Source organism: Corapipo altera, unplaced genomic scaffold, assembly GCF_003945725.1.
Source record: "Corapipo altera isolate COAL_440 unplaced genomic scaffold, ASM394572v1 44b, whole genome shotgun sequence".
Lineage (NCBI taxonomy): Eukaryota > Metazoa > Chordata > Aves > Passeriformes > Pipridae > Corapipo > Corapipo altera.
Genome location: NW_020884932.1, coordinates 1,484,432 through 1,503,909, shown reverse-complemented (window position 1 = coordinate 1,503,909; position 19,478 = coordinate 1,484,432). Strand labels below are relative to the sequence as shown.

The 19,478-nt window shown below is 38.6% G+C and overlaps 1 protein-coding gene across 3 annotated transcripts in view; it reads left to right on the top strand.

The window, feature by feature from the left end:
* CPNE4 (copine 4) overlaps positions 1–19,478 on the top strand; it is a 226,791-nt gene that overhangs the window by 25,594 nt on the left and 181,719 nt on the right. The window contains exon 1 of one of the 3 annotated variants that reach the window (XM_027659447.1): positions 10,621–10,714. The exons of the other annotated variants lie outside the window; for them this stretch is intronic. Coding sequence (XP_027515248.1) covers positions 10,657–10,714 — 58 coding nt within the window. The 5' untranslated portion in view covers positions 10,621–10,656. Of the gene's footprint in view, positions 1–10,620; positions 10,715–19,478 lie in introns of those variants that run through there. 3 annotated transcript variants of the gene reach the window in all.

Here is a 19,478-nt window from a genome sequence, read left to right as displayed (position 1 = left end):
GAATTTGTGTTTCTAACTGCAAAGGAAAGCCAAAACATCCCTTAAGTAAGGTTCCAAGAAAGTGACATTTTCATACTTTTAAAATAAAAATGTGGTGGTCTTGTCTTTGAACAAACCTAAGTTCTCTGTGTTGTAGAGGGAATTTCCTCAGTCTTTCCTCAGAAGAGAGGTGTTCCATTCCTCTGATCCTTTTTTTTTTACCCTCCTCTGGGCAGTGTTCCAAGTGTGCTCTCATGAGACCAGAGTAGGGTGGGGAAAATCACCTCCTCAACCTGCTGGCCACAATCCTTTTGATGCAGCCCAGAACACAGTTGGCTTTCTGGGCTACAAGTGCATAGTGCCAGCTTGTGTCCAGTCTCTCATCCGCCAGCACTCCCAAGTCCTTCTCAGAAGGGCTGCTTTTAATCCCTTCGTTCCCCAGCCTGCGTTGGTACTGTGGGTTGCCCTGATCCAGTTGCGGGACTGCTGCTTTGTTTAATCTCATGAACCCTCACATGGGCCCCCTTCTTGAGCTTGTCCAGGTCCCCACATCCATCTGGATGGCATCCCATCCTTCAGGCATGTCAGCTGCACCACTCTGCTTGGTGTCATCTGCAAACTTGCAGAAAGTGCACTCAGTCCCTCTGTCCATGTCATTGATGAAGACATAAATAGTACTGACTCCAGTATGGACCCCTGAGAGACACCATTTGTCGCTGATTTCCATCTGGACATTGAGCTGTTGACACTACCATCTCTATGTGACCATTCAACCTGTTCCTCATCCATCAAACAGTCCATCCCTCAAATCTGTATCTCTCCAGTCATCCAGAAGGATGTTGGGAGGGACCCAGACAGTCCAGATAGTTGACATCCATAACTCTTTCCCTTGTCCACTGAGTAGTCACTCCACCATAGAAGGCCATTGGGGGCTGGGCAGACAGGACTTGCCCTTGGTGAAACTGTCCTGACTGTCTTCAATCACCTCCCTGTCCTCCATGTGCCTTAGCATAGCTGCCAGGAGGATCTGGAAGGGCTAGGCAACACTTTGGTTGGATTTGGAAAGAACTCAGATGAGGAGATGAGAACGGGGAGAGACTGTTGCCCCCCTCTTTCTTAGTGTACTTGCTACAAAGGTCCAAGTGTTATATGCCTGTGACAGAAACTGTCATCCAGGAGTAACTGGTCTCCCGTGTGACATGAACTGAGAGTGGATGAGCAACATTCCTTTGTACAGAGCCCACTGCCAGGGATTGTGTTGTGTCACAGCCTTTATTTTGATATGGCCTAGAGTAGACCGGAACGTCTACTGCCACTGTGAGGTTCCACTTCATCTTGAGCAGCAGATACCTATGCAATAAAAACTCTTCTGTCTTGTTAATGCCTGTGTTTTGTACCGCCATGTGTGTGTTGAATGGAATGCCTGCTTATGGTTTGCTTTCTGAATAACTCTCATGTAGCTTCCCACTGTGAAAAGCAAAGCCAAACACTTGAAGGTCAGGAAATGGCAGAACAAAATATGCCATGTGGACTTAATTGAGCTTTTCAGTCTGTGTGTGTTATGACACTGTCTTTTATGAAGGGACCATATGCCTGTTTTTCTGTGACAGTCCTGCAACAAGAGAGCCTTTGCCATCTTAGGTGGCAATTTTACCACTCTTTTTGAGAGCAAATGGGTTTGTAAATTACTCACTCCATAACTTTTCTGTAGCAAAGATCAAATGCTGCAAAAAGCAAGTGAATACAGGGACTCCACAGCCCTTTGATGTAAATGACATCTTTACATTGTCTTCAGTAGAGTTCAGAATGGGCTTCAAATTCAGATAAAATTTGGACTTGAATTTTTTCTTTCTCCAATGACTTTGTTGATAGGAAGACATATAGAAGAATGATTTCAGTACAGCTTCCTTAGGTTTAGAACCTCTTTTGTTTGTGTTTGTGGGGTTTTTTTGGTTTTTTTTTGGGGGGGGTTGGGTGTTTGTTTTTTTTCCAGACATTAAATAATATGAAACAAAGTGGTTAGGGTTTTTTTTTTTCTGTTTTTTAAATATTTGTCTGGATGCTTCACTGTTCAAGTGGGATCCTTGATGCAATTCATTAGACTTCTCCTTAGGTGAAAAAAACATCCCAAACAGTAAAGATTTATGTTCCAATCTAGTAATGCAATTTAAAGTGTTGTAAAGAATCTAAAATTAGGTAAAAAATCAATCCTTCTATAATCAAGAGAACTGCAAAGAACAGAGCATTTAATAGTGTAAACTGTGTGTAATTGTGATGGAAGATTCATAATACTTAAGCCTTAGGATATCACTTGAGAAAATGTTAAATATCTTTGAAATCTTTGTAGCTGTATCGCTTATCTTTTAATTAAAGAATATTTGTGTAAAAAGAAACATAAAGTTATTTTGATCTGTTGAAAAATCAGTTACTACAAGAGAGCCTTACCTCTGATATACACTTACTACTTCCATATGTACATTGCAAACTTACTGTAAGGGAATCTTTGGTCAGTTGGGGTCACCTCCTGACTCTGTCCCCTCCCAACTCAGTGTGCCCTCCAGCCTACTGACTGGTGGGGTGGTGTGAGGAGCAGAAAAGCTCTTGATTCTGTGTTAAGCCCTGCTTAGCAATAACAAAAACTTCCCTGTTATTATCAACACGTGTTTTTGCAAAACAAAACACAACCCCATACTAGCCACTGCGAAGAAAATTACCTTTATTCCAGCCCAAAACAGCACAGCACATCTGCTGGGGATAAGACTCTGTTCATAAATCACTAGAACGCCTTGATGTATGATAGAATGCTCTGGATTGGAGAGCCACAAGAATCCTGCAGAAACACTGAAGAAATACTACTCAGTAGGCATAAAATTATTTTAACTGAGCAAATAGTTTTGAATAGATACTTTATGTACTGTCTCTCCCTGTGTTTGCAGAATGTCCATGAAGAAGGTTGTAATGTGTTAGTGTATTTGCTGTTCAATAAAATTTAAGTAGCAAACAACATTCTTCCATGAACATTGATTTCCATTTTTATTGCATACTTGTGACCAGCCAGTGGGTGTTATTTATTCTTTCTGATTTGATTTATATGGCCAAAAGCTCATGGAAAGAGGGTTTTCTCTTTGGCATAGAAAATACTTCTTTTATTAAAGTTTTGTCCCTTGTTGCTCTGGAAGGAAAATGTGGAGACATTTCTTCCCTTTTTTGAGTCTCTTCTATTAGATCTCATTTTAGAGCAGCAGACTCAGCTGTCTGTAGCTGGCAATAGGTGTGACATTGCAGTGCTGCCAAAAAAGGTTGGGAAGCTGGCCACGGTGGAGATGGGACAGAAGGACTGATAAGTTTGGCAAAGAGAAATAAATAGAAAAGTCACATGGAGACAGTTTCTAAAAGGGTTTCATGAGAAACGTTGCTTACTGTGTTTGTTTGAGGAGAACCCTGGTTTCTGTCTTCTCAAGAGTCTCAATCCTGCAGCATGTTCCATTTTTGAACTCCCACTAAGGGGGAGTTTAGGGCAGGAACACCTTGCTGTGTTCATAACTAATCTCTATTGGTCTATGTGCTTTTCTTACCTGTCATGGCTTTTGTGGTCCTCTTAGACTATGCAAAAGTCCAAAAGGGAAGCAAGTGGTCCATTTTGATTATCGTCAAGATTTTCAGTTGTGCCATATATCTCTTTTCTAACTTAAGAACATGTGGGTACACCTACTGCATTGGCTTTAGAGGATAATATTAGTATTCCAAATATTAACCTTGGGGTAGAACATTGACTACTGGAAAAAGAGTAGGTCCTCTCCAGTTTCACGTTGGCCAGTCACAGCAGCTGTGTATTTAGACCTGGTAATATCCTCTCTGAAGACAAGAGTTGTCTGTGGTTTTGATTTGGACTTTTTTTTTGAGAGAGAAAAAGGAGAGAAGGACTTCAGTTTTACCTTTTGTCGTTTATAATGACTGCCCCTCTGTTTTTGAATAGGCAGGATCACTGTTTATTTTGGTGATTACTTGGAGGTCATCTCTTAGTTCCCAAGGCAACAGGCAGGTAAATGAGCTTCATTGCTTGATGTGGAGACTATGTTTTGATTTGAATTAATGAAGTAGGATCCAGTGCGCTAGTTTGTACCTAAAAATTTGCTGATGTAAGGTGGAGCAGTATAGGAAAACCCAAAAGTTGTTTGAGTATGCACAGACTGTATGAAAGGCAATGTGGAATTTTCCTTCCAAGTGAAGACATTTTCTCTCGTTTTAAAATGTAGTTTGTAGAACAGATGCCTGTCTTGGATTCCCCAATAGGGAGATAGCTGGCTGGAGGTGCTGATTTCTCCCTCTGGGTCACTGGTAAATGCCATACTCACAGGTGTTTTGTAAGCAGACCGAGGTATATAGGCATTTGTGATCTTGCTTATTTGAGCAGTGGTAGGAATGAACTGGACAGGCACAGGTAAGTGCTAATAGTTTTAAAGTGCAACAATATACCAACTAATATGTATCTCCTATTTTCCACACTCTTTCCACCATAAATTTTATTGTCCAGATGTTTGAGTTCCAATATTCATTGTGCTATATCAAGCCAAACTTAATTATTTAAGGGATTCACCTGCCTCTGTGTGGTTTGACCTTGAATGACAGTTGTGACATTCTTACGGAGATGAGGGGTAAAGGAAAATAAAACAAAGAGCTTACAACTAGAATGGGTAGAGACTAGAATGATATAAAAAATTGTAACAGTGAAGAATGCATTAGTGGTTTCTCCGACCTAGTCTTCCAACAGCACCAGACCAGGACAGAAGCAGGACCACTCCATCCTCATTAATAGACGGGGAAGGTGAGAAAGAGTTTGGTCTTTGAGTTATTTGCTCCTGTGCAGTGTCAGGTTCTCGGACATGCATGTGGTTGAGAAACTGATGTACAATTTGGCATTCTGCTTTGGGGTAGTTTAAATCAGCTTACAATTTGGGTAGCCTCTTTCAACCTCCTAGAACAAAACACTTTGTATTATATAAATGCAAAATTTAAGTACTCGGTTTCTCTTGATGGCAGGTCCTGATTCTGCTGATGCAGTGGTAATAAGTATTTACCAGTATAGGGTAAAATCAGGTTAGACAACTGGCTAAACCAGGCTAGATTGAAATAGTTTCTTCTTTCCTGTAAAGACGGGTTTGTTCTCATGTAAGCTGACTGCTGGCTGTTAGGTAAGTAATGCAGTTTTACACAGTTTGGTATTTGTGTGCACTCTTGTGTATTTGTGTTATAAATGAAGAAGACATTGGGGCAACAGAACAGGGATGAGTTCCTCCTACTTGGGGTCTCTGGTGTGTCAACTTGAGAGTTTTCAGCCTGTGGCTGCTTGGCAGACAGTATCAAAGATTTCTCGCCTTTAAGTCTTTATAAATGAATGATTAGCATTTCCTGAAATATACCACTGCAAATGGCATGGCTTAAATAAAATTATTTTATACATGGCAAAAATTGAAATGTGTGAATAGTGGGTAAGAAATGGAGTGATATTTGAGCAAAATTGAACAAAATATTTTGAGTTTTCTTACAGCCAGATTGAAAAGATGATTTTGTGGCCTTTTAACCTTTGGTAGACTAAACTTAATGTAATCAGAAATACAATTTTTTTTTTTAGTTAAAACTGTTTTTGAGGAAGCCTTTTCTACTTCTTTATTTTATTTTTTTTTTTGACAGAAAACTGTGTGAACCTCTGTCTAGTTTTAGTATTCCTTGTTTGTAGATGGGGACAACGAAATTATATTTGGATATCTTTGAGCTTTTATCTTGCTGTTAGGGGAGTTTGAGGCTATTGTTTTGAAAAGTACAAAACACAGACCAATTTTTAAACATAAGAAATTGAAGATGAGGATACTGGAAATAAGGCAGTAGAAAATACGACTTCTTCTCTAAGCTGACTCTTTGCTTATTGCTATAACTACTGAAGAAAGGCAAGGATGGCATGTAACAGAAAGGCAAATTCCAGCAAAGTTAAAAATTGCAACCTATGTGGCAAATTAGAAACCCATGATATTGATACCAACTAAGAGCCTTTATTAGAGTCTGTTTCAATAAGTTTGTTTCCAAACTTCTTTTGACTTGCCTGGACAATTTTATGTAATAGGCAGATTTGAAGTGTTAGAGAGAGATTTTTCTAACTAAGTTTCATGTCATAAGAAATACTAATTGCATAGGACAGCACATAGATACGCTGAGGAAAGAGAAAAGATTAATACCCTTAAAATTTCACAACAATTTTAATTCAAGTTTTGATTTTGAAATACAGCAAAGAGAAATTATAACCCATTTTGAACAATCTGTAGGTAAAAGCAACACTAAATATTTGATTTTCTCAGTGCAATCTTTGTTTGAACGAAGTTCTGAGGGAAAAAACTTCAAATACCATTTGTCTGAGTTCAAATGGTTCACTGACTGAAAGGAGTTATCCAGGAATTAAAAATACCAAATAGTGAAAGATAAGCTTTATATAGTTCTCTTGATTTATCATTGCATTCTACTAAGCCATCTTGCTAGTCAGAAACATCATTACAGCAACCAGACTAAACCTGCAATAATTTGTTTTACCTTTCTTGGGTGTCCCTTAAAGGGATGCATGGGAAGTACTACACCCCCATAAAAGATGTTTGTCTCTATATTAATAGTTACTCCGTAGGCAGTGTGTAAATGAGTTATTCAAGATCTTGCAGTTTTGTTCATGGGGTTTGACCTGCCAAAGTGTTCATGCATTGCAAATGGTAAAGTCATTTATGGATGCAACTCCCAGTTGGAACATGCTGTTTGTTTAAGGTAACTGATATTCTAAAGCCTGTGTTCTCCCCATAACATGCAGGAAACGGCAGTGATATTTTTCTTTTTTAGTCCTAAATTGTTTTAACTGAGTTAACCAGACCTTCTGACACACACCAGCTAAGTCAGTGAAGTCAAAGGGAATCCTAGAAGGATTTGAGCTTTGTTCAGTGTTAAGAGGGGAAGGCCGAGTGAATGTGGTCTTAGTGCTGTCATCAGAGAAGATGGAGCCAGGGTCTTCTTGGAGTAACAGTAGTAGGATGTATGGTAGCAGGCATAAGTTGCAGCAAGGAAACAGGCAACAAAATATCTAAAGAGATGGTGGTCAGACACTGGAATAGGGGCCCAGGGAGGTTGTGGGATCTTCTTCCTTGGAGACTGTCAGTACTTACCTGAACCAGACCTGCTTTGATCTAGGGATTGGAAATAGAGACCCCCAGAGGTCCCTTTCAACCTAAATTACTCTTATCACACAATTTGCCTGCATTAACATTATTGGAGACCCAGTGCAATTTGACTCTAGCAACACAATATCTTGTCAGATGTTGAAGTGTCAGTGACTGAGAATTAAAGAGCTCCTTTGTGGTATCATTGACAACAGGATGTAGGTATGTTCAAATTGCTCTGAGATTTTTCTTGGGCAATCTGTCTAATTTGGAAGCATAATCTTGGCAGAGATCTAAAATAGAAAAGATGGTCATAGGTTACTTACCGTAGATGGAAAGAACATGGCTATTCAGAGGCTGAAAAAGAGGAGGAATGGAAAAAGCAAGCTGAAACTTCATACTTGAAGTAGTAGCTAAATAAGAAATGCTGCAGTAATCAATTGATTGAAACAGTTTTCTTAACATGTTGCAAAATGCTCACATTCCTGTAAAAGGTAAAATAAAAGCCAACACAGATAGGAAATGTACTTTAATGTCAGGCTTTCTAGTTTATGGTAAAAATCTCATGAGAAGAATTGGAGTTTTCCTCCAGTAAGTATTAAATATTTGTCAGTGTTATTTCTACCTTCAATTAAGTTAATGCTCAAGATGTCTCTTTTTATGTGCTTCATTTAATAACATATTACTCAAGTGAATAATTTGAAGAATTCTTCAGTGAAATATAGAAATAATTTTCATATAGCATCAGCAAGTGAACATCTTACTCAGATGTATTACTCTGTACTTAATATCCCAGCACGGTTTTTGTTGATGTATTTACACCAAAGTTGAAGCAATTTAGAACACTAAAAGGTGTGACTGCATTCCATCTCATTACAGACTTAATGCAACAGCAGTCAAGGACCTCGTTATTGTATAACCCAGTTTTTGTAGAGGGCAGAAATTATAGGTAAAATTTGAGTTTTGGCTCAGGAGCATAAAGAGTGTCATCCATCATTCACTGGGTCAGATCTCAATTGCTGTGATGTTTGTAACTGGTAGAGAGTGCTTATGGCTGAAACAGCAAAATGCTTTTAAAAAGGCATATCTTTTCTGATATTTTAGAACATTTTATTGCATCTTTTCCGTAGGTATTCAAGGCTGGATTTGATACCACAGTTATAAAGAAGTATTTAAAGATATGTCGCTGAATTTTGATAGACGTGAATTGATTGGGCAGATCTGTGAGGGCATGCATTTACTATAACCCATGTTCTCTATTATTAACTTGTATGGGGTTTTTTGTTTTTTCTTTTACTCTCCCAACACCTCTCAGGGCTGTTGACCCTAGAGAAGGAAATGAAAAACAAGTGTTCCACTTCTCTCTGTTAAGAGGAACAAAAATGAAGATCTTGGATTCCATACTCATGAAGGCCTTTCAAAACTCTTAATTCTGGAGTTACCTTACACTTGTGTACATTGAAACATGTCGATTAGACTATTAGTTATATGAAATTATAATTTTATCTTTTTTAAAAATTACGAAAAATGTCTATGACTATTGGATCTATTTGCCCTGGATCAATACAGATCCAGAATAAGACACAGATAAACACACAGTAAATATTAAATGCCTTGTGTGGTTGAAGTATTCAAAGACCAATTTGAGTATCATCTGTTGTTACAGCTGTGTTTTGGTTATTGTCAACATGTTATTCCTAATTCTAAAAATATGTAGGTGTACAGGAGTCTGATGGCTGTCCTCTTAACGTTAAAACCAGATATAAATACTTGAACAAGGAAGACATTGCTTTGTGCTCTGAGCAACTATCAGGTTTTAGCATATTCTAAATTTTGTGTTTTCTTTAGTTCTTGGCAACTCTCACAGAATACTTGGAATCTAGTTTAGTTATCACCACTCCTTTTTAGCATCATGGGATATCTACTGAGGCTTCTACTCTTCTGTGTCTTAGGAAATATTAATCTTTCCACAAGCATGAGGAGTTTTACCAGGCTTGTTTGATGTTTCTGTCTCTTGATGGTGAGGCCAAAAACATGACAGTACAAGTTCTTGTCAGTCAAGTGCAGAGCATGTAGCTTGTGTGGAGGAAAAGTCAGGCACAAACAGATGTTGCAGTTTGACTTCACACCTTTATTTTTACCAAAGCTCTTCAGCATCACTTTTGAGTGAAGCACTGACAGCTCTTTTATTTAGGCTTATAAAGCTTTCAACTCTGTTGGTATTTCAAACATGCTGGTGACTTAGACATCTACCTAAGCTAGGCTCAATGAAACACTTGTTTTCTCTCTTCCTGAGTTTCACTTATGTTGCTGCTATTTATCCTTAGAGCAAAGATTGTCATCTTCTGAGGTCTTCCACCACCATGTAAAGTGGACTGTTACTTCATGGTGACTCTGCTTTGCCATTCCTTATCTCCCTGATGCTTTGCAATTGTCTCTTGGTAAGCAACGTAGGAGAGTTGATAAATTTCTGTTCGGAGAGCAATAATATTCAGCAGAAGGCAAGTGAGGGAGTGAATTAACAGTTTCACAGGTTGGAGGGAAAGCCTGGGAATGCCTTTAAACTTTCAATTCATACAGAACTCTCTCTTAGATAATCTGATCAGAGTCATTGCATTTGTGAAGTGGAACAATCTGGGTGGAACTTTAATACCAGCCTCTTGTGTCTCTTCTCCCTTGAGGGCTGTTACTGCTGGCTTATTGGCGCTGCTTTCTGTCTGTCAGTGGGTGGTTCATGGACTTTACAGCACTTTGTCCTGTAAAGACAGATGTAGGTGAAGCCCTGTGCAATATGTGCCCAAATCCAAGGGTACTGCTTACGTACTGTGAACTTCACAAAATATTCTCCTACCAGGCAGTGATGTCAAGATCAGCAGATGTTATGATGTTTTTTGTGTGTGGCAGTTGGCAGTAGGACTTCCATCAATAGTGATGGTATCAGTCCATTTTTTGGTGTGCATTATTTTAGGAGCAGAGAACCCCTTCCTTCTACCTCCAAACTCTATAATAACTAACAGAGCTAAATTGTTTGTTTTACCCTTTTGTTGTCAGTACATGCTAACAAAGACTGATGGGGACTTGCAGATTTCACAAGGAAGACGTAACTCTTGTGTATACTCGTAGGTTCCTTTTAGAAGTGTTTAAGAGACAACTTTGTGTCAGACAAAGTTTTATAAAAGACATTCCAAATATCTTGCTTCTCATCTGTGTTAGTTGTTGACAAGAAAGATATTTCTCATATCCCAAGAATTCCCAAGGAAAAGAAAAACTTGAAAACTCTTGGTGGCTTGGGTTTCTAGAGCTTGTTTTCAAAAGTAATATTTAGCCAAAGCCTTGGCACTGTGTCAGAAGGAAGTAGCTCTGCTATAACATTGCTGACAAAGCTCTGTTGCTTCCAGGGCCCAGGTTAGGATCTATATGAGGCTGCGCTGTGTCCTGACGCATTAGGACCCATCTTTAGTAGCTCCGTAGAGCACAGATCCTGTGGAGCATGGACACACCAGCAGAGGAATGGCACGACACTGGCACCAGCAGTACATTTGGCACTGGTAGGACCTTTTGCTGACAGCATGCTGCAATTCTTTTATGAATCAGTTTGATACCAAAAATAGCTACTGGCTTCTTTGGAGACTATCATGGTACGGGGGTACTGTGATTGCAAAACACTCCAGACAGGGAGTAGGATATGGCTGAAAAGTCAGACTGAGCTAGTAGAAATGAATCTAGGAAAGAAATTAACACTCTCTATATAAGTATAATTTGGCTGGTAGAGCTGCATATCCTTTAGGATTTTCTGGTGCCTACAGTTGGAGCTGCAATGTGATTGTATCCCTTGCCAATTTTGCTGAGACAGTTTCAGTGTGTGCTTGGCCTAAGTCTCATGGGTGACACTTCAAACATTTGATCAAGGATCTTGACAAGGAAATAGAAAATAAGTAAATGACAAGAAGACAAGAAAGGCTCATGCTCTAACTTAAACTAGTGGTACAAACCCAATCTGTTGTCCCTGAACCTCTGTTGCAAAGGAAATGAACTCAGGACTGGCTGGCAAAGATGTTCATTCCCCAGCAGGCCCCTGAGGGTGGGCAGGCTGTTCCTTGTGTGTCAGAGTCCCAGGAGGCCATAGGAGTTCTGGTTATTACTGAGAAAGAGGTCAAGCATGTTTGGCAAGAGACTAAAGTGAGAGAGCAACTGATTGTGGCACCGTCACTCCCTTTCTTCTACTCCTGTCCTACCTGACAGAGCAACTTAACTTTAAAGCTCAGTTCTAGTTTTGGGCTCATTGTAGCCCCTGTGTAGTAGGTAAATTTAGGTTTTCTCACACTGCTAAGAAGCCCTGAGCCAACTTATAGTAAGTATACCTTCTGGTTATATTGCAAGTGCAAGAACTAAACAGTAAATGGGAAGTTCTTCTTCACTGCTGTTCTTGATGTGCCTATCTTTGGATTAGCAGCAGGAAGCAGCTTCTCTTGTAGAATCATTTTTATGCTACAGGAAAAGCCGTTATAGCCATCTGTTGAGGAAAATTAGCAGTTTGCAATATGTTACATCTGTAAATGGATAAACTCTTTCAAGCATGACATGTGTTTATATACATACTTCGGTGTAATTGAGTGTAACTGAGGAATACAACTTGCTGCTTCATTGCCAAGTAACAAGCAATAGGACCCGAGGAAATGACCTCAAGTTGCACTAGGGGAGGTTTAGATCAGACAGTAGGAAAAAATTCTTCACTGAAATGGTTGTCAAGCGCTGGAACAGGCTTCCCAGGGAAGTGGTTGTGAAGCACTGGAACAGGCTTCCCAGGGAAGTGGTTGATTCAGCATCCCTGGAGGTATTTAAAAGATGTGTAGATGTGGTGCTTAGAGACATGGATTAGTGGTAGACTTGGCAGTGCTGGGTTAGTGGCTGGACTCATGATCTTAGGGGTCTTTTCGACCTAAACAATTCTATGATTCTCTTCCAGCTGATAGCCAGTGGGTTTTTCCAAGGTGGATAAAAGGTAATTGTAATTTCAAATGTATTTTATGTGTGTGTAGGTGATAATGCAAGGATTAAGGTAGTAGACTATAAATCTTTCTTGTTGTTCAGAATTGGCTAGTTATTTCAAGAATTGTTTCACCTCAAATGTGTTCTGAAGGCTCTCAGCTGATAGCAGAATTGTGACTGCTACACCTTGGAGTGCCGGGACTATTTGATTTTGTTCCAGGCTTATCTTTCTCTGAAGTATAGTGAAATATCCAATTATTTAAGATTCTTGGATAAGTAACTGTATTATAAAGCTTCAGTTCTTGTTATGACACCTTTATTCTCCCTCTAATACCTAACTGTGAGAGCTGATTTAAGAAAAGCAGCAAACACATATCCTTGGAGTGAATAAACTTCTGTTCCTGTGTTTCATTTGATATATCACTTAGTACAAGCAGCAAACGAAAATGGCAAACCTAAGGAAATTGTAATGGCTTTTAGTGATAAGTAGTCAAATAAATATCACATGCTAGTAGCTTTGAAGTTTTTGATTAGAGAGATTCAATTGAATTTCTGTGATTTACTAGGCTTACATGTTACTTATATTCACAAACCATGCATGCTTGCATATAATAGGTTTGGGTTTTTGTGTATGTGAAACTCCTCAGTGTGATGTTTGCAGTGGATTCAATGGTCCTGAGCTTTTTCATGTATCGATGCCTAATCCCTGTGCTTACAGCTGCCTGTGCTTCAGGTATTATCTCTGCTGTAGTATGCCAGACTCCTGAGACCCAACAGCAAAACCAGTAGGCAAATCATTTGCTTATTTGGCAACCTGAATTTTACTGCGGCTTCATATTGTTGAGTCCCACTCATAAATCATCGGCTCAGGGACTCAAGTTATAGGACAATTTGAACTTTGTTACCATTTCTTTCTCTTGCTTTTTAAATACATTTTCGACTTTTATAATGATGAGAAAGGGCTGTGGAACATCAGTTCTAATGGCTTTGCAAATCAAAATGAGATTAAGAATGAATCTACTTTCATTAATGTTTTCTGAGTTAAAATATGTCATTTTTATGAGCAACGCTGGGACTATTTAATGTTTTTGCTTGACATTATTGAGTTGCAAGTGAAGGATTTAGACAGGAATATTTAAGGAAATAAAACTGTGGATAACAAGACAATTGTGGGGCTAGCTGTTACTGTGTGTCAGCACATAGATGCATCAGTCTGTTTTCTTTCTGGCCTCTACACTGTTCCAAATAAAATACATTCTGTTATTAAGACACCACACTGTCTTAGATGTCATTTTATAAACAGGACAAAATACACACCCTCTGTAACCAACCTGTAAGGCAACCTTGTTGTGGGAGAGGCAGACTCCTTGTGGCTGGTACAAATCCACCGAATGCAAATAAAACAGACTTTGGTTAATTCTGGGGGGAAAAATCTCTGCTGCTTTTCCAGTAGTAAATGTTGATACTGCTTTCTAGTAGGGGAGTTGTCTGCATTTATCTCTAGGAAGGTTATTTTGATCTTGTATTTGTTCAGCCTCCTGTCTTTCTCCTGTACATTACAGCTTTGTAAGCAGGAAGACACAGGGAACTCTGCGAAGTAAGAGGTGACTAATGGCATTAGCTACATACTAAAGGAGCAAGGGAAAATCTTAGATTTGCACTTCTAGTAGAGGATAATAGAATATATGTATTTTAGTGACTGACTCTTGCAGGTGCTTTGCATTGCATCAAGTCTGACTTCAGTGGGGTCCACTCAAAGCATCCAGAACTGGCCACTGCTTCAGTTATCGTGGGGGTTTCCCCTCTCTTAACTGGAATGGGGTTATTTATATAGGGATAGCACACTTTTTACAGTGTTTTGTCATACATTAGATATCTCAATTTCTTTCTAGTGGCTTTCCCTTCTCCCCTTATAATTGAAACAGCTGGTTCTATGGTAATGAGTCCCTTTGAGCTGTCAGTGTGTGTATATTTCCATTTACACTGCTGGCACTTTGTTCTGAACCTTCTCCCCTTCTGTCCAAATAGATTACTTGCATTATCTGATCTGTCTTATTGTTCACAATAGCACTGCTGTGGATTCTCCAGATCCTCCTTCCATACTGAGTTTGTTGCTCATTTCACAAAGGCCTTTATCAAACTTTGGTAGGTGTAACTTTAAATAAATCCTCGTTAATTTTTGTATGAGTCAGAGAATCAAAGGGAAGAAGAAAAATTGTATTTTTAATTGCACAAGGTGTCCTGTGGAGTGGTCTAGCTAACCTGTTGACTTCTCCTTACACAATAATTCATATTCAAATTAATTTTGGCAACTGGTGTTTTGTCTGTATTATTTATGATCATTTAAACTTCTTTATAATATAGTGAATGTTGAACAGAATAATTTTTAATGCCAATAGAAGAAGAGTCTTGTGCAGTGATTAGAGATATGGCTGATAATCAGGAGTGTGGTCAAAGATAAGTAATCGAATGACTACGTTTTGGGATTGCACTTATTGTTCATGAGGAGTAAGTTTCCAGAGATGCACAGAGACAGGCCAAGGCAATGGCCACAGCAGCAAGAAAGATTAGAGAAAATAAGGAAAAAACCAGTTCATGGTGAGGTTGATCAAACAATGTAACAGAGGTTACAGAAGACCCTTTGCTATGAAAATGTTATTGTGAAAAAGATGTTGCTTCACAGAGGAAATGAGGGTAATAAACAACATCTTCTGTGGCCGATCACTGGTTTCCAATCATTGACCTACATTTTTTAATAAAGATAGGTCTGCTTTCTATCTGGGCCATCTATCTGCTATCACTCTGGACTCTCTGTTCAGACCTTGGCAAGCCAGGTATCTTAGTGAGCTCCCAGTTAAGCACCTGGAATATTAATTTAATGAACTTGCTGTATCAGGACCTCCTGATGAATTCCCATCTTTCCTCATTTGCAGAAAGCTTATTTACCAGCCACATAGCTGAATGAGAAGGAATGGGCTTGCTTTTCACAACCAAGGAAGCCTTGATGCCAGCAATTGATAGAGTAATTCGTTGAGACTGGGAATTACCAATCACACAAAGTTTCTTAAAGTAAAATAATTGCTCACCTCATTTAGTATCATTCTTTGAAGGCGTCCATGGCCTACATTTTGCTGGAGCCATAAAAGTAATTAAACAGAGGAACTTTTTAAAACTCTTCTGCCTGAACACTGAACGTAATTTCAGCCTTTTCTATAAATCTCATTCTTACTGTATTTTTCATAACTTCATCTTGTATCATAATGGGAGACAGAATAGAAGCATATAAAATCTTCAGGGCCTGAGAAATGCACATTTGAAACCAATTAATAAGGTTAGTGGAGTTTGGGTCAGGCCCCAAAAGGCAGTTCTAAGGCACTTGAATCCTCTGTGCCTGATGATTCTTTTTCATTATTGTGTTGCCAAATGATGAAATACAGTGGGACAAAGCAGGATTGCTTGGGGCACTATATTACTCAGCTGCCCACTTTGTTGAAATCAATGGGTTATTTTCTCACTGACTTCTGTGGATCTCAGATCAGACCCTATAAAAACTTCAGTATGCTTTCAAAATGTCCTGTTATTTAATCAGATTCTGTTTGTCACTTAAAGCTAGTGATTTCACGTAAAAATGAATGTGACTATTAAGATTTTGATTTTGAGTTGTAACTTAAATCAAGAATGTAGAACAGAACTAGAGGAAGACATTTTCCTAGGGCTACAAGGATCACCATTTTTAATAACATAGAAAAGTAGTTTTCCATCTCTTTTAAACAGTGGAGCACTAACTGTTTTCCAGCAGAAGCTGGTAGTCTGAGTTTTATGAATTTTATGGTGCTAACTGTAGATTTGGGGTTTGTATTTACTTTTATTAGACTTTAAACCTTGAAGATCCAGAAACTGTTGGTACAAATCTTTCTGTCCGGAGAGTTGTGCTGCTCATGTGTTTTTAACGCTAAATGTCTATCCCATATATAATTCATAGGTATAAATAAGTAGGGAGCAGCTAGTACCACAACATCCAGTGCTTTTAGGCTTGCCCTCTTTTGGAGGCACTTATTCACAGCTCTTATTTCATGTAATCCTACATTAGTATTTCCCACTGCATACACATACTATGAACATAATTTACTTTTCCAGGAGCAGACTCTTGCTGTTTACTTTTACAGAAGCAGGCAGATGCTATTGACTCATTTTCGTTTCATGACCAGCGTGCCAGTAAAACAAATAATTCAGATGCAGCTCTCAATATATGGTGATGGGAAACCTTCTAACCTCAAATTCATTTGCTTGTACTTTGGCCTGGAGTTCTGGTTTCTAAATAACAAGACCTTTTCCTAAATGCAGAGCACACTGGTTACTGCTTTTAATCTCAGCATCTTTCTTATTTGCTGCTCACTTACTACCTAAACTGAAGGTAAGACTGAGTGTGCGTGTTTCCCTGACTCTTAGCAAGGTACTGTAGAGAAGCAATGTCTTCATTCTTCACCCAGGCATCTTGCAGAAAAGCTTTTTGGGCACTGTGTGTGTAGGAGAGCAAAATGACAGGGTAGGCAGAGGAGAAAACTTGAAATCTGAATTCAGATAGCATCTTAGATTTATTTCATGGTGAATCTAAGGAGTCTGGTTATTATTTTGCTGTGAGGTTCTCTAAAGCCCTGTGTGGATCACCATTTTGTAACAAGGTGGATTTGATTGTGTAAGCTGAATTCAAGTCTTTTAGATCTCGGAGAGAGGCGTGTACTGTTTGTACTTCGCATCATGGAGATCCTTACTTTTGTAGTCACTAGATGACTGAACATTTTAAACCATTCAGTCCCCCTGAATGGAAAATCCCCCTGTCAAATGTGTAATACTGATTTTCATTATAACCCAATCATATAGGCAGGCATGATCTTCCGAACTTCTGTGCTGTTGCTTTTAATGAGATACCTACATATGGGAGCCTTTTGTAGACTTTGTACAAGAATTGTTGAGCTCATCTCTGTCTTGCAATTTTCTGCATGATTTTGGAGCCAAGGGATTGAAATCACTGAATAGTACTCAACAACATATCACAATCTATACACTAAAAGATTATACTTTGATTGTTTTCTGCTTAATCACAGAGTAGCAGAGGTTGAAAAGGACCTCTGCAGATCATCTATTCTAAGCCTCTGCTAAAGGAGGTTGCTCAGGGCCATGTCCAGACAAGTTTTGGATATTTTTAAGTATGGATACTCCACAAGTTCTGTGAGAAACTTGTTGGTGTTCAACTAGCCTTACAGTAAAAAGTTTCCTTTTCCTTAATCAGAATTTCCTGTATTTCAGTTTGTACCGATTGCTTCTTGTCCTGTCACTGGGCACCATGGAGAAGAATTTGGCTATATATTCTTTATTTCCCACCTCGTCAGGAATTTCACATCAATGAACCATGAATCTCTTTAAAAATAACCTTGTACATGGTTTGATTTCAGCACAGTGCACTTCAAGATTTTTTTCCAGTTAGTTCTGCCTTCTTCCTTGCTGTTTCACCATGGGGAGGTGAAACCAGAAGGCCTGGTTTTGCTTCCCCGTTCCATCCAGTCTACCACTGTCTAGTAAGTTTGTGTGGGAAGCGCTGTTTTCCTCTTTTCCAAAGGAAATGAAAGAGAACATGTGCAGTAACAAACTGAAAACTTTAGTAGTGTGTGACCAGTTCACTTACTTTACTACATATGCTATTTCTTTCCGCTCATGGATACAACTCTTTTTCAGTGAATATTGAAGCCTTGTGGACGTTGAAGGAATAATAAGGTTCTAATGAACTGAAACAGGAAAAGTTTGTAGCAAAGAAAAATTGACATTTTTTTCCTCTATCAACAATGTACATAGTTAATTAACAAAAAACTTCTTACGCAATCTAACTTCTCTATGTTTGTATAAAGTAATACCTTTTTCAGCTATTTTTGGTAGGCTCAAAATCTATTTTCCAGGCCCCTAGCTCCCTGGTAACGTGACATCAATACAACAACCCAAGCTGGTGATTATATTAAAAGAAGAATATAATGAGACAGAAGATGTGGCTTGATCTTTTCCATTGATAAATTTAGAACTTGTAAAAGCTGAAGTAATAGTTGTAGTGATAAAAAGAAATATAATTTTATACTTGCTCGCTGTTCTAAAACACAGTGTATAATTATTGTAGGAGGAAGAAAAATACACCTCTCCCCCTCACTTTGCTACTTTTTCCTCTTCTCTTCAGTGTTGAAATCATCCAGTTTAATTAAATCACCAACCTATTTTTGCACAAAGGATGACATTTTATTAATGATGTATGATGTGCATTAGACAGAATTAACCCAATTTTCAAATGGATTTCAATTTGGAAAGGGCAACATGTAAAAATGTCTTGTAAATGTGTGGGATGATCTTGTTGAGCAGCTTTCTGAAGGAGATGGGATTATAAAATGATGAATAATTAGACAGCAGTCTTTCTCCCCACCTCAGTTCCTAGCACTGGTTTTGTAATCCTAGTTGATGGAAATTTAGGCTCCTGACATCATATATCTGGGATATATTAGGAGTAGAATGAAAAAAACAGATTGTGATGATTGCTAGCAAAATACATATAAAAACATACATGTTTATAAATACATATAATCTTCTCTGTAATTTTTAGCTAAATAGTAGCCTTCAGTGGATTTGTCACAGTATCACCACCTTAATCTGTTCTTTTTTTTTGGAAAAAAAAGGCAACAAAAAGAAGCAAACCAGTCTTCCAAACATTGTTTTGAATCATCACTTTTGGTAGCACTTTTTCCAATCACTTCTTTGAGGTATCAGGTTTCAGGCACCTCTTTGAATACAGGTCATTGCTTCTCGATTTGTGATTGTTTCAGAGTAGTTCCAATTAAGCTAGAGCTCAATTCCCTCTGCTTGCTGTTGCTCTCAAGCTAGATCTGCGATCTTGCCATCACTGTTGTGAATTGACCCAGCACAAAATGTTGTTCCCTACTCTATAAAAGACTTTGAGATTTGAGCCATGCTGGTTTATCTTCAGTGTCAGGACTCTTAGCTAAAAATGGAAGATCAACTAAACTACTCTGTAAGAATACATCATGTAGAACTTGAGATTGCTCTTAGGGCTTTATAACGTAGCATAATATCATTACCTTTTCTATATTTTGTTTAGTTTTGCCTTTTTTCTTAGTCATGTTGCTTTCCTAACATTAAATCCAAGGTACAGTAGTTCAGGTGATAATATTTCCAAGTAACTGGGAAGAGCTGAAGGAGACAATTTGTTGATCTTAGGATGTCAGGCACTATGGTTGTGGCAGTGGCTCACATTTCAAGCCTATTTTACCA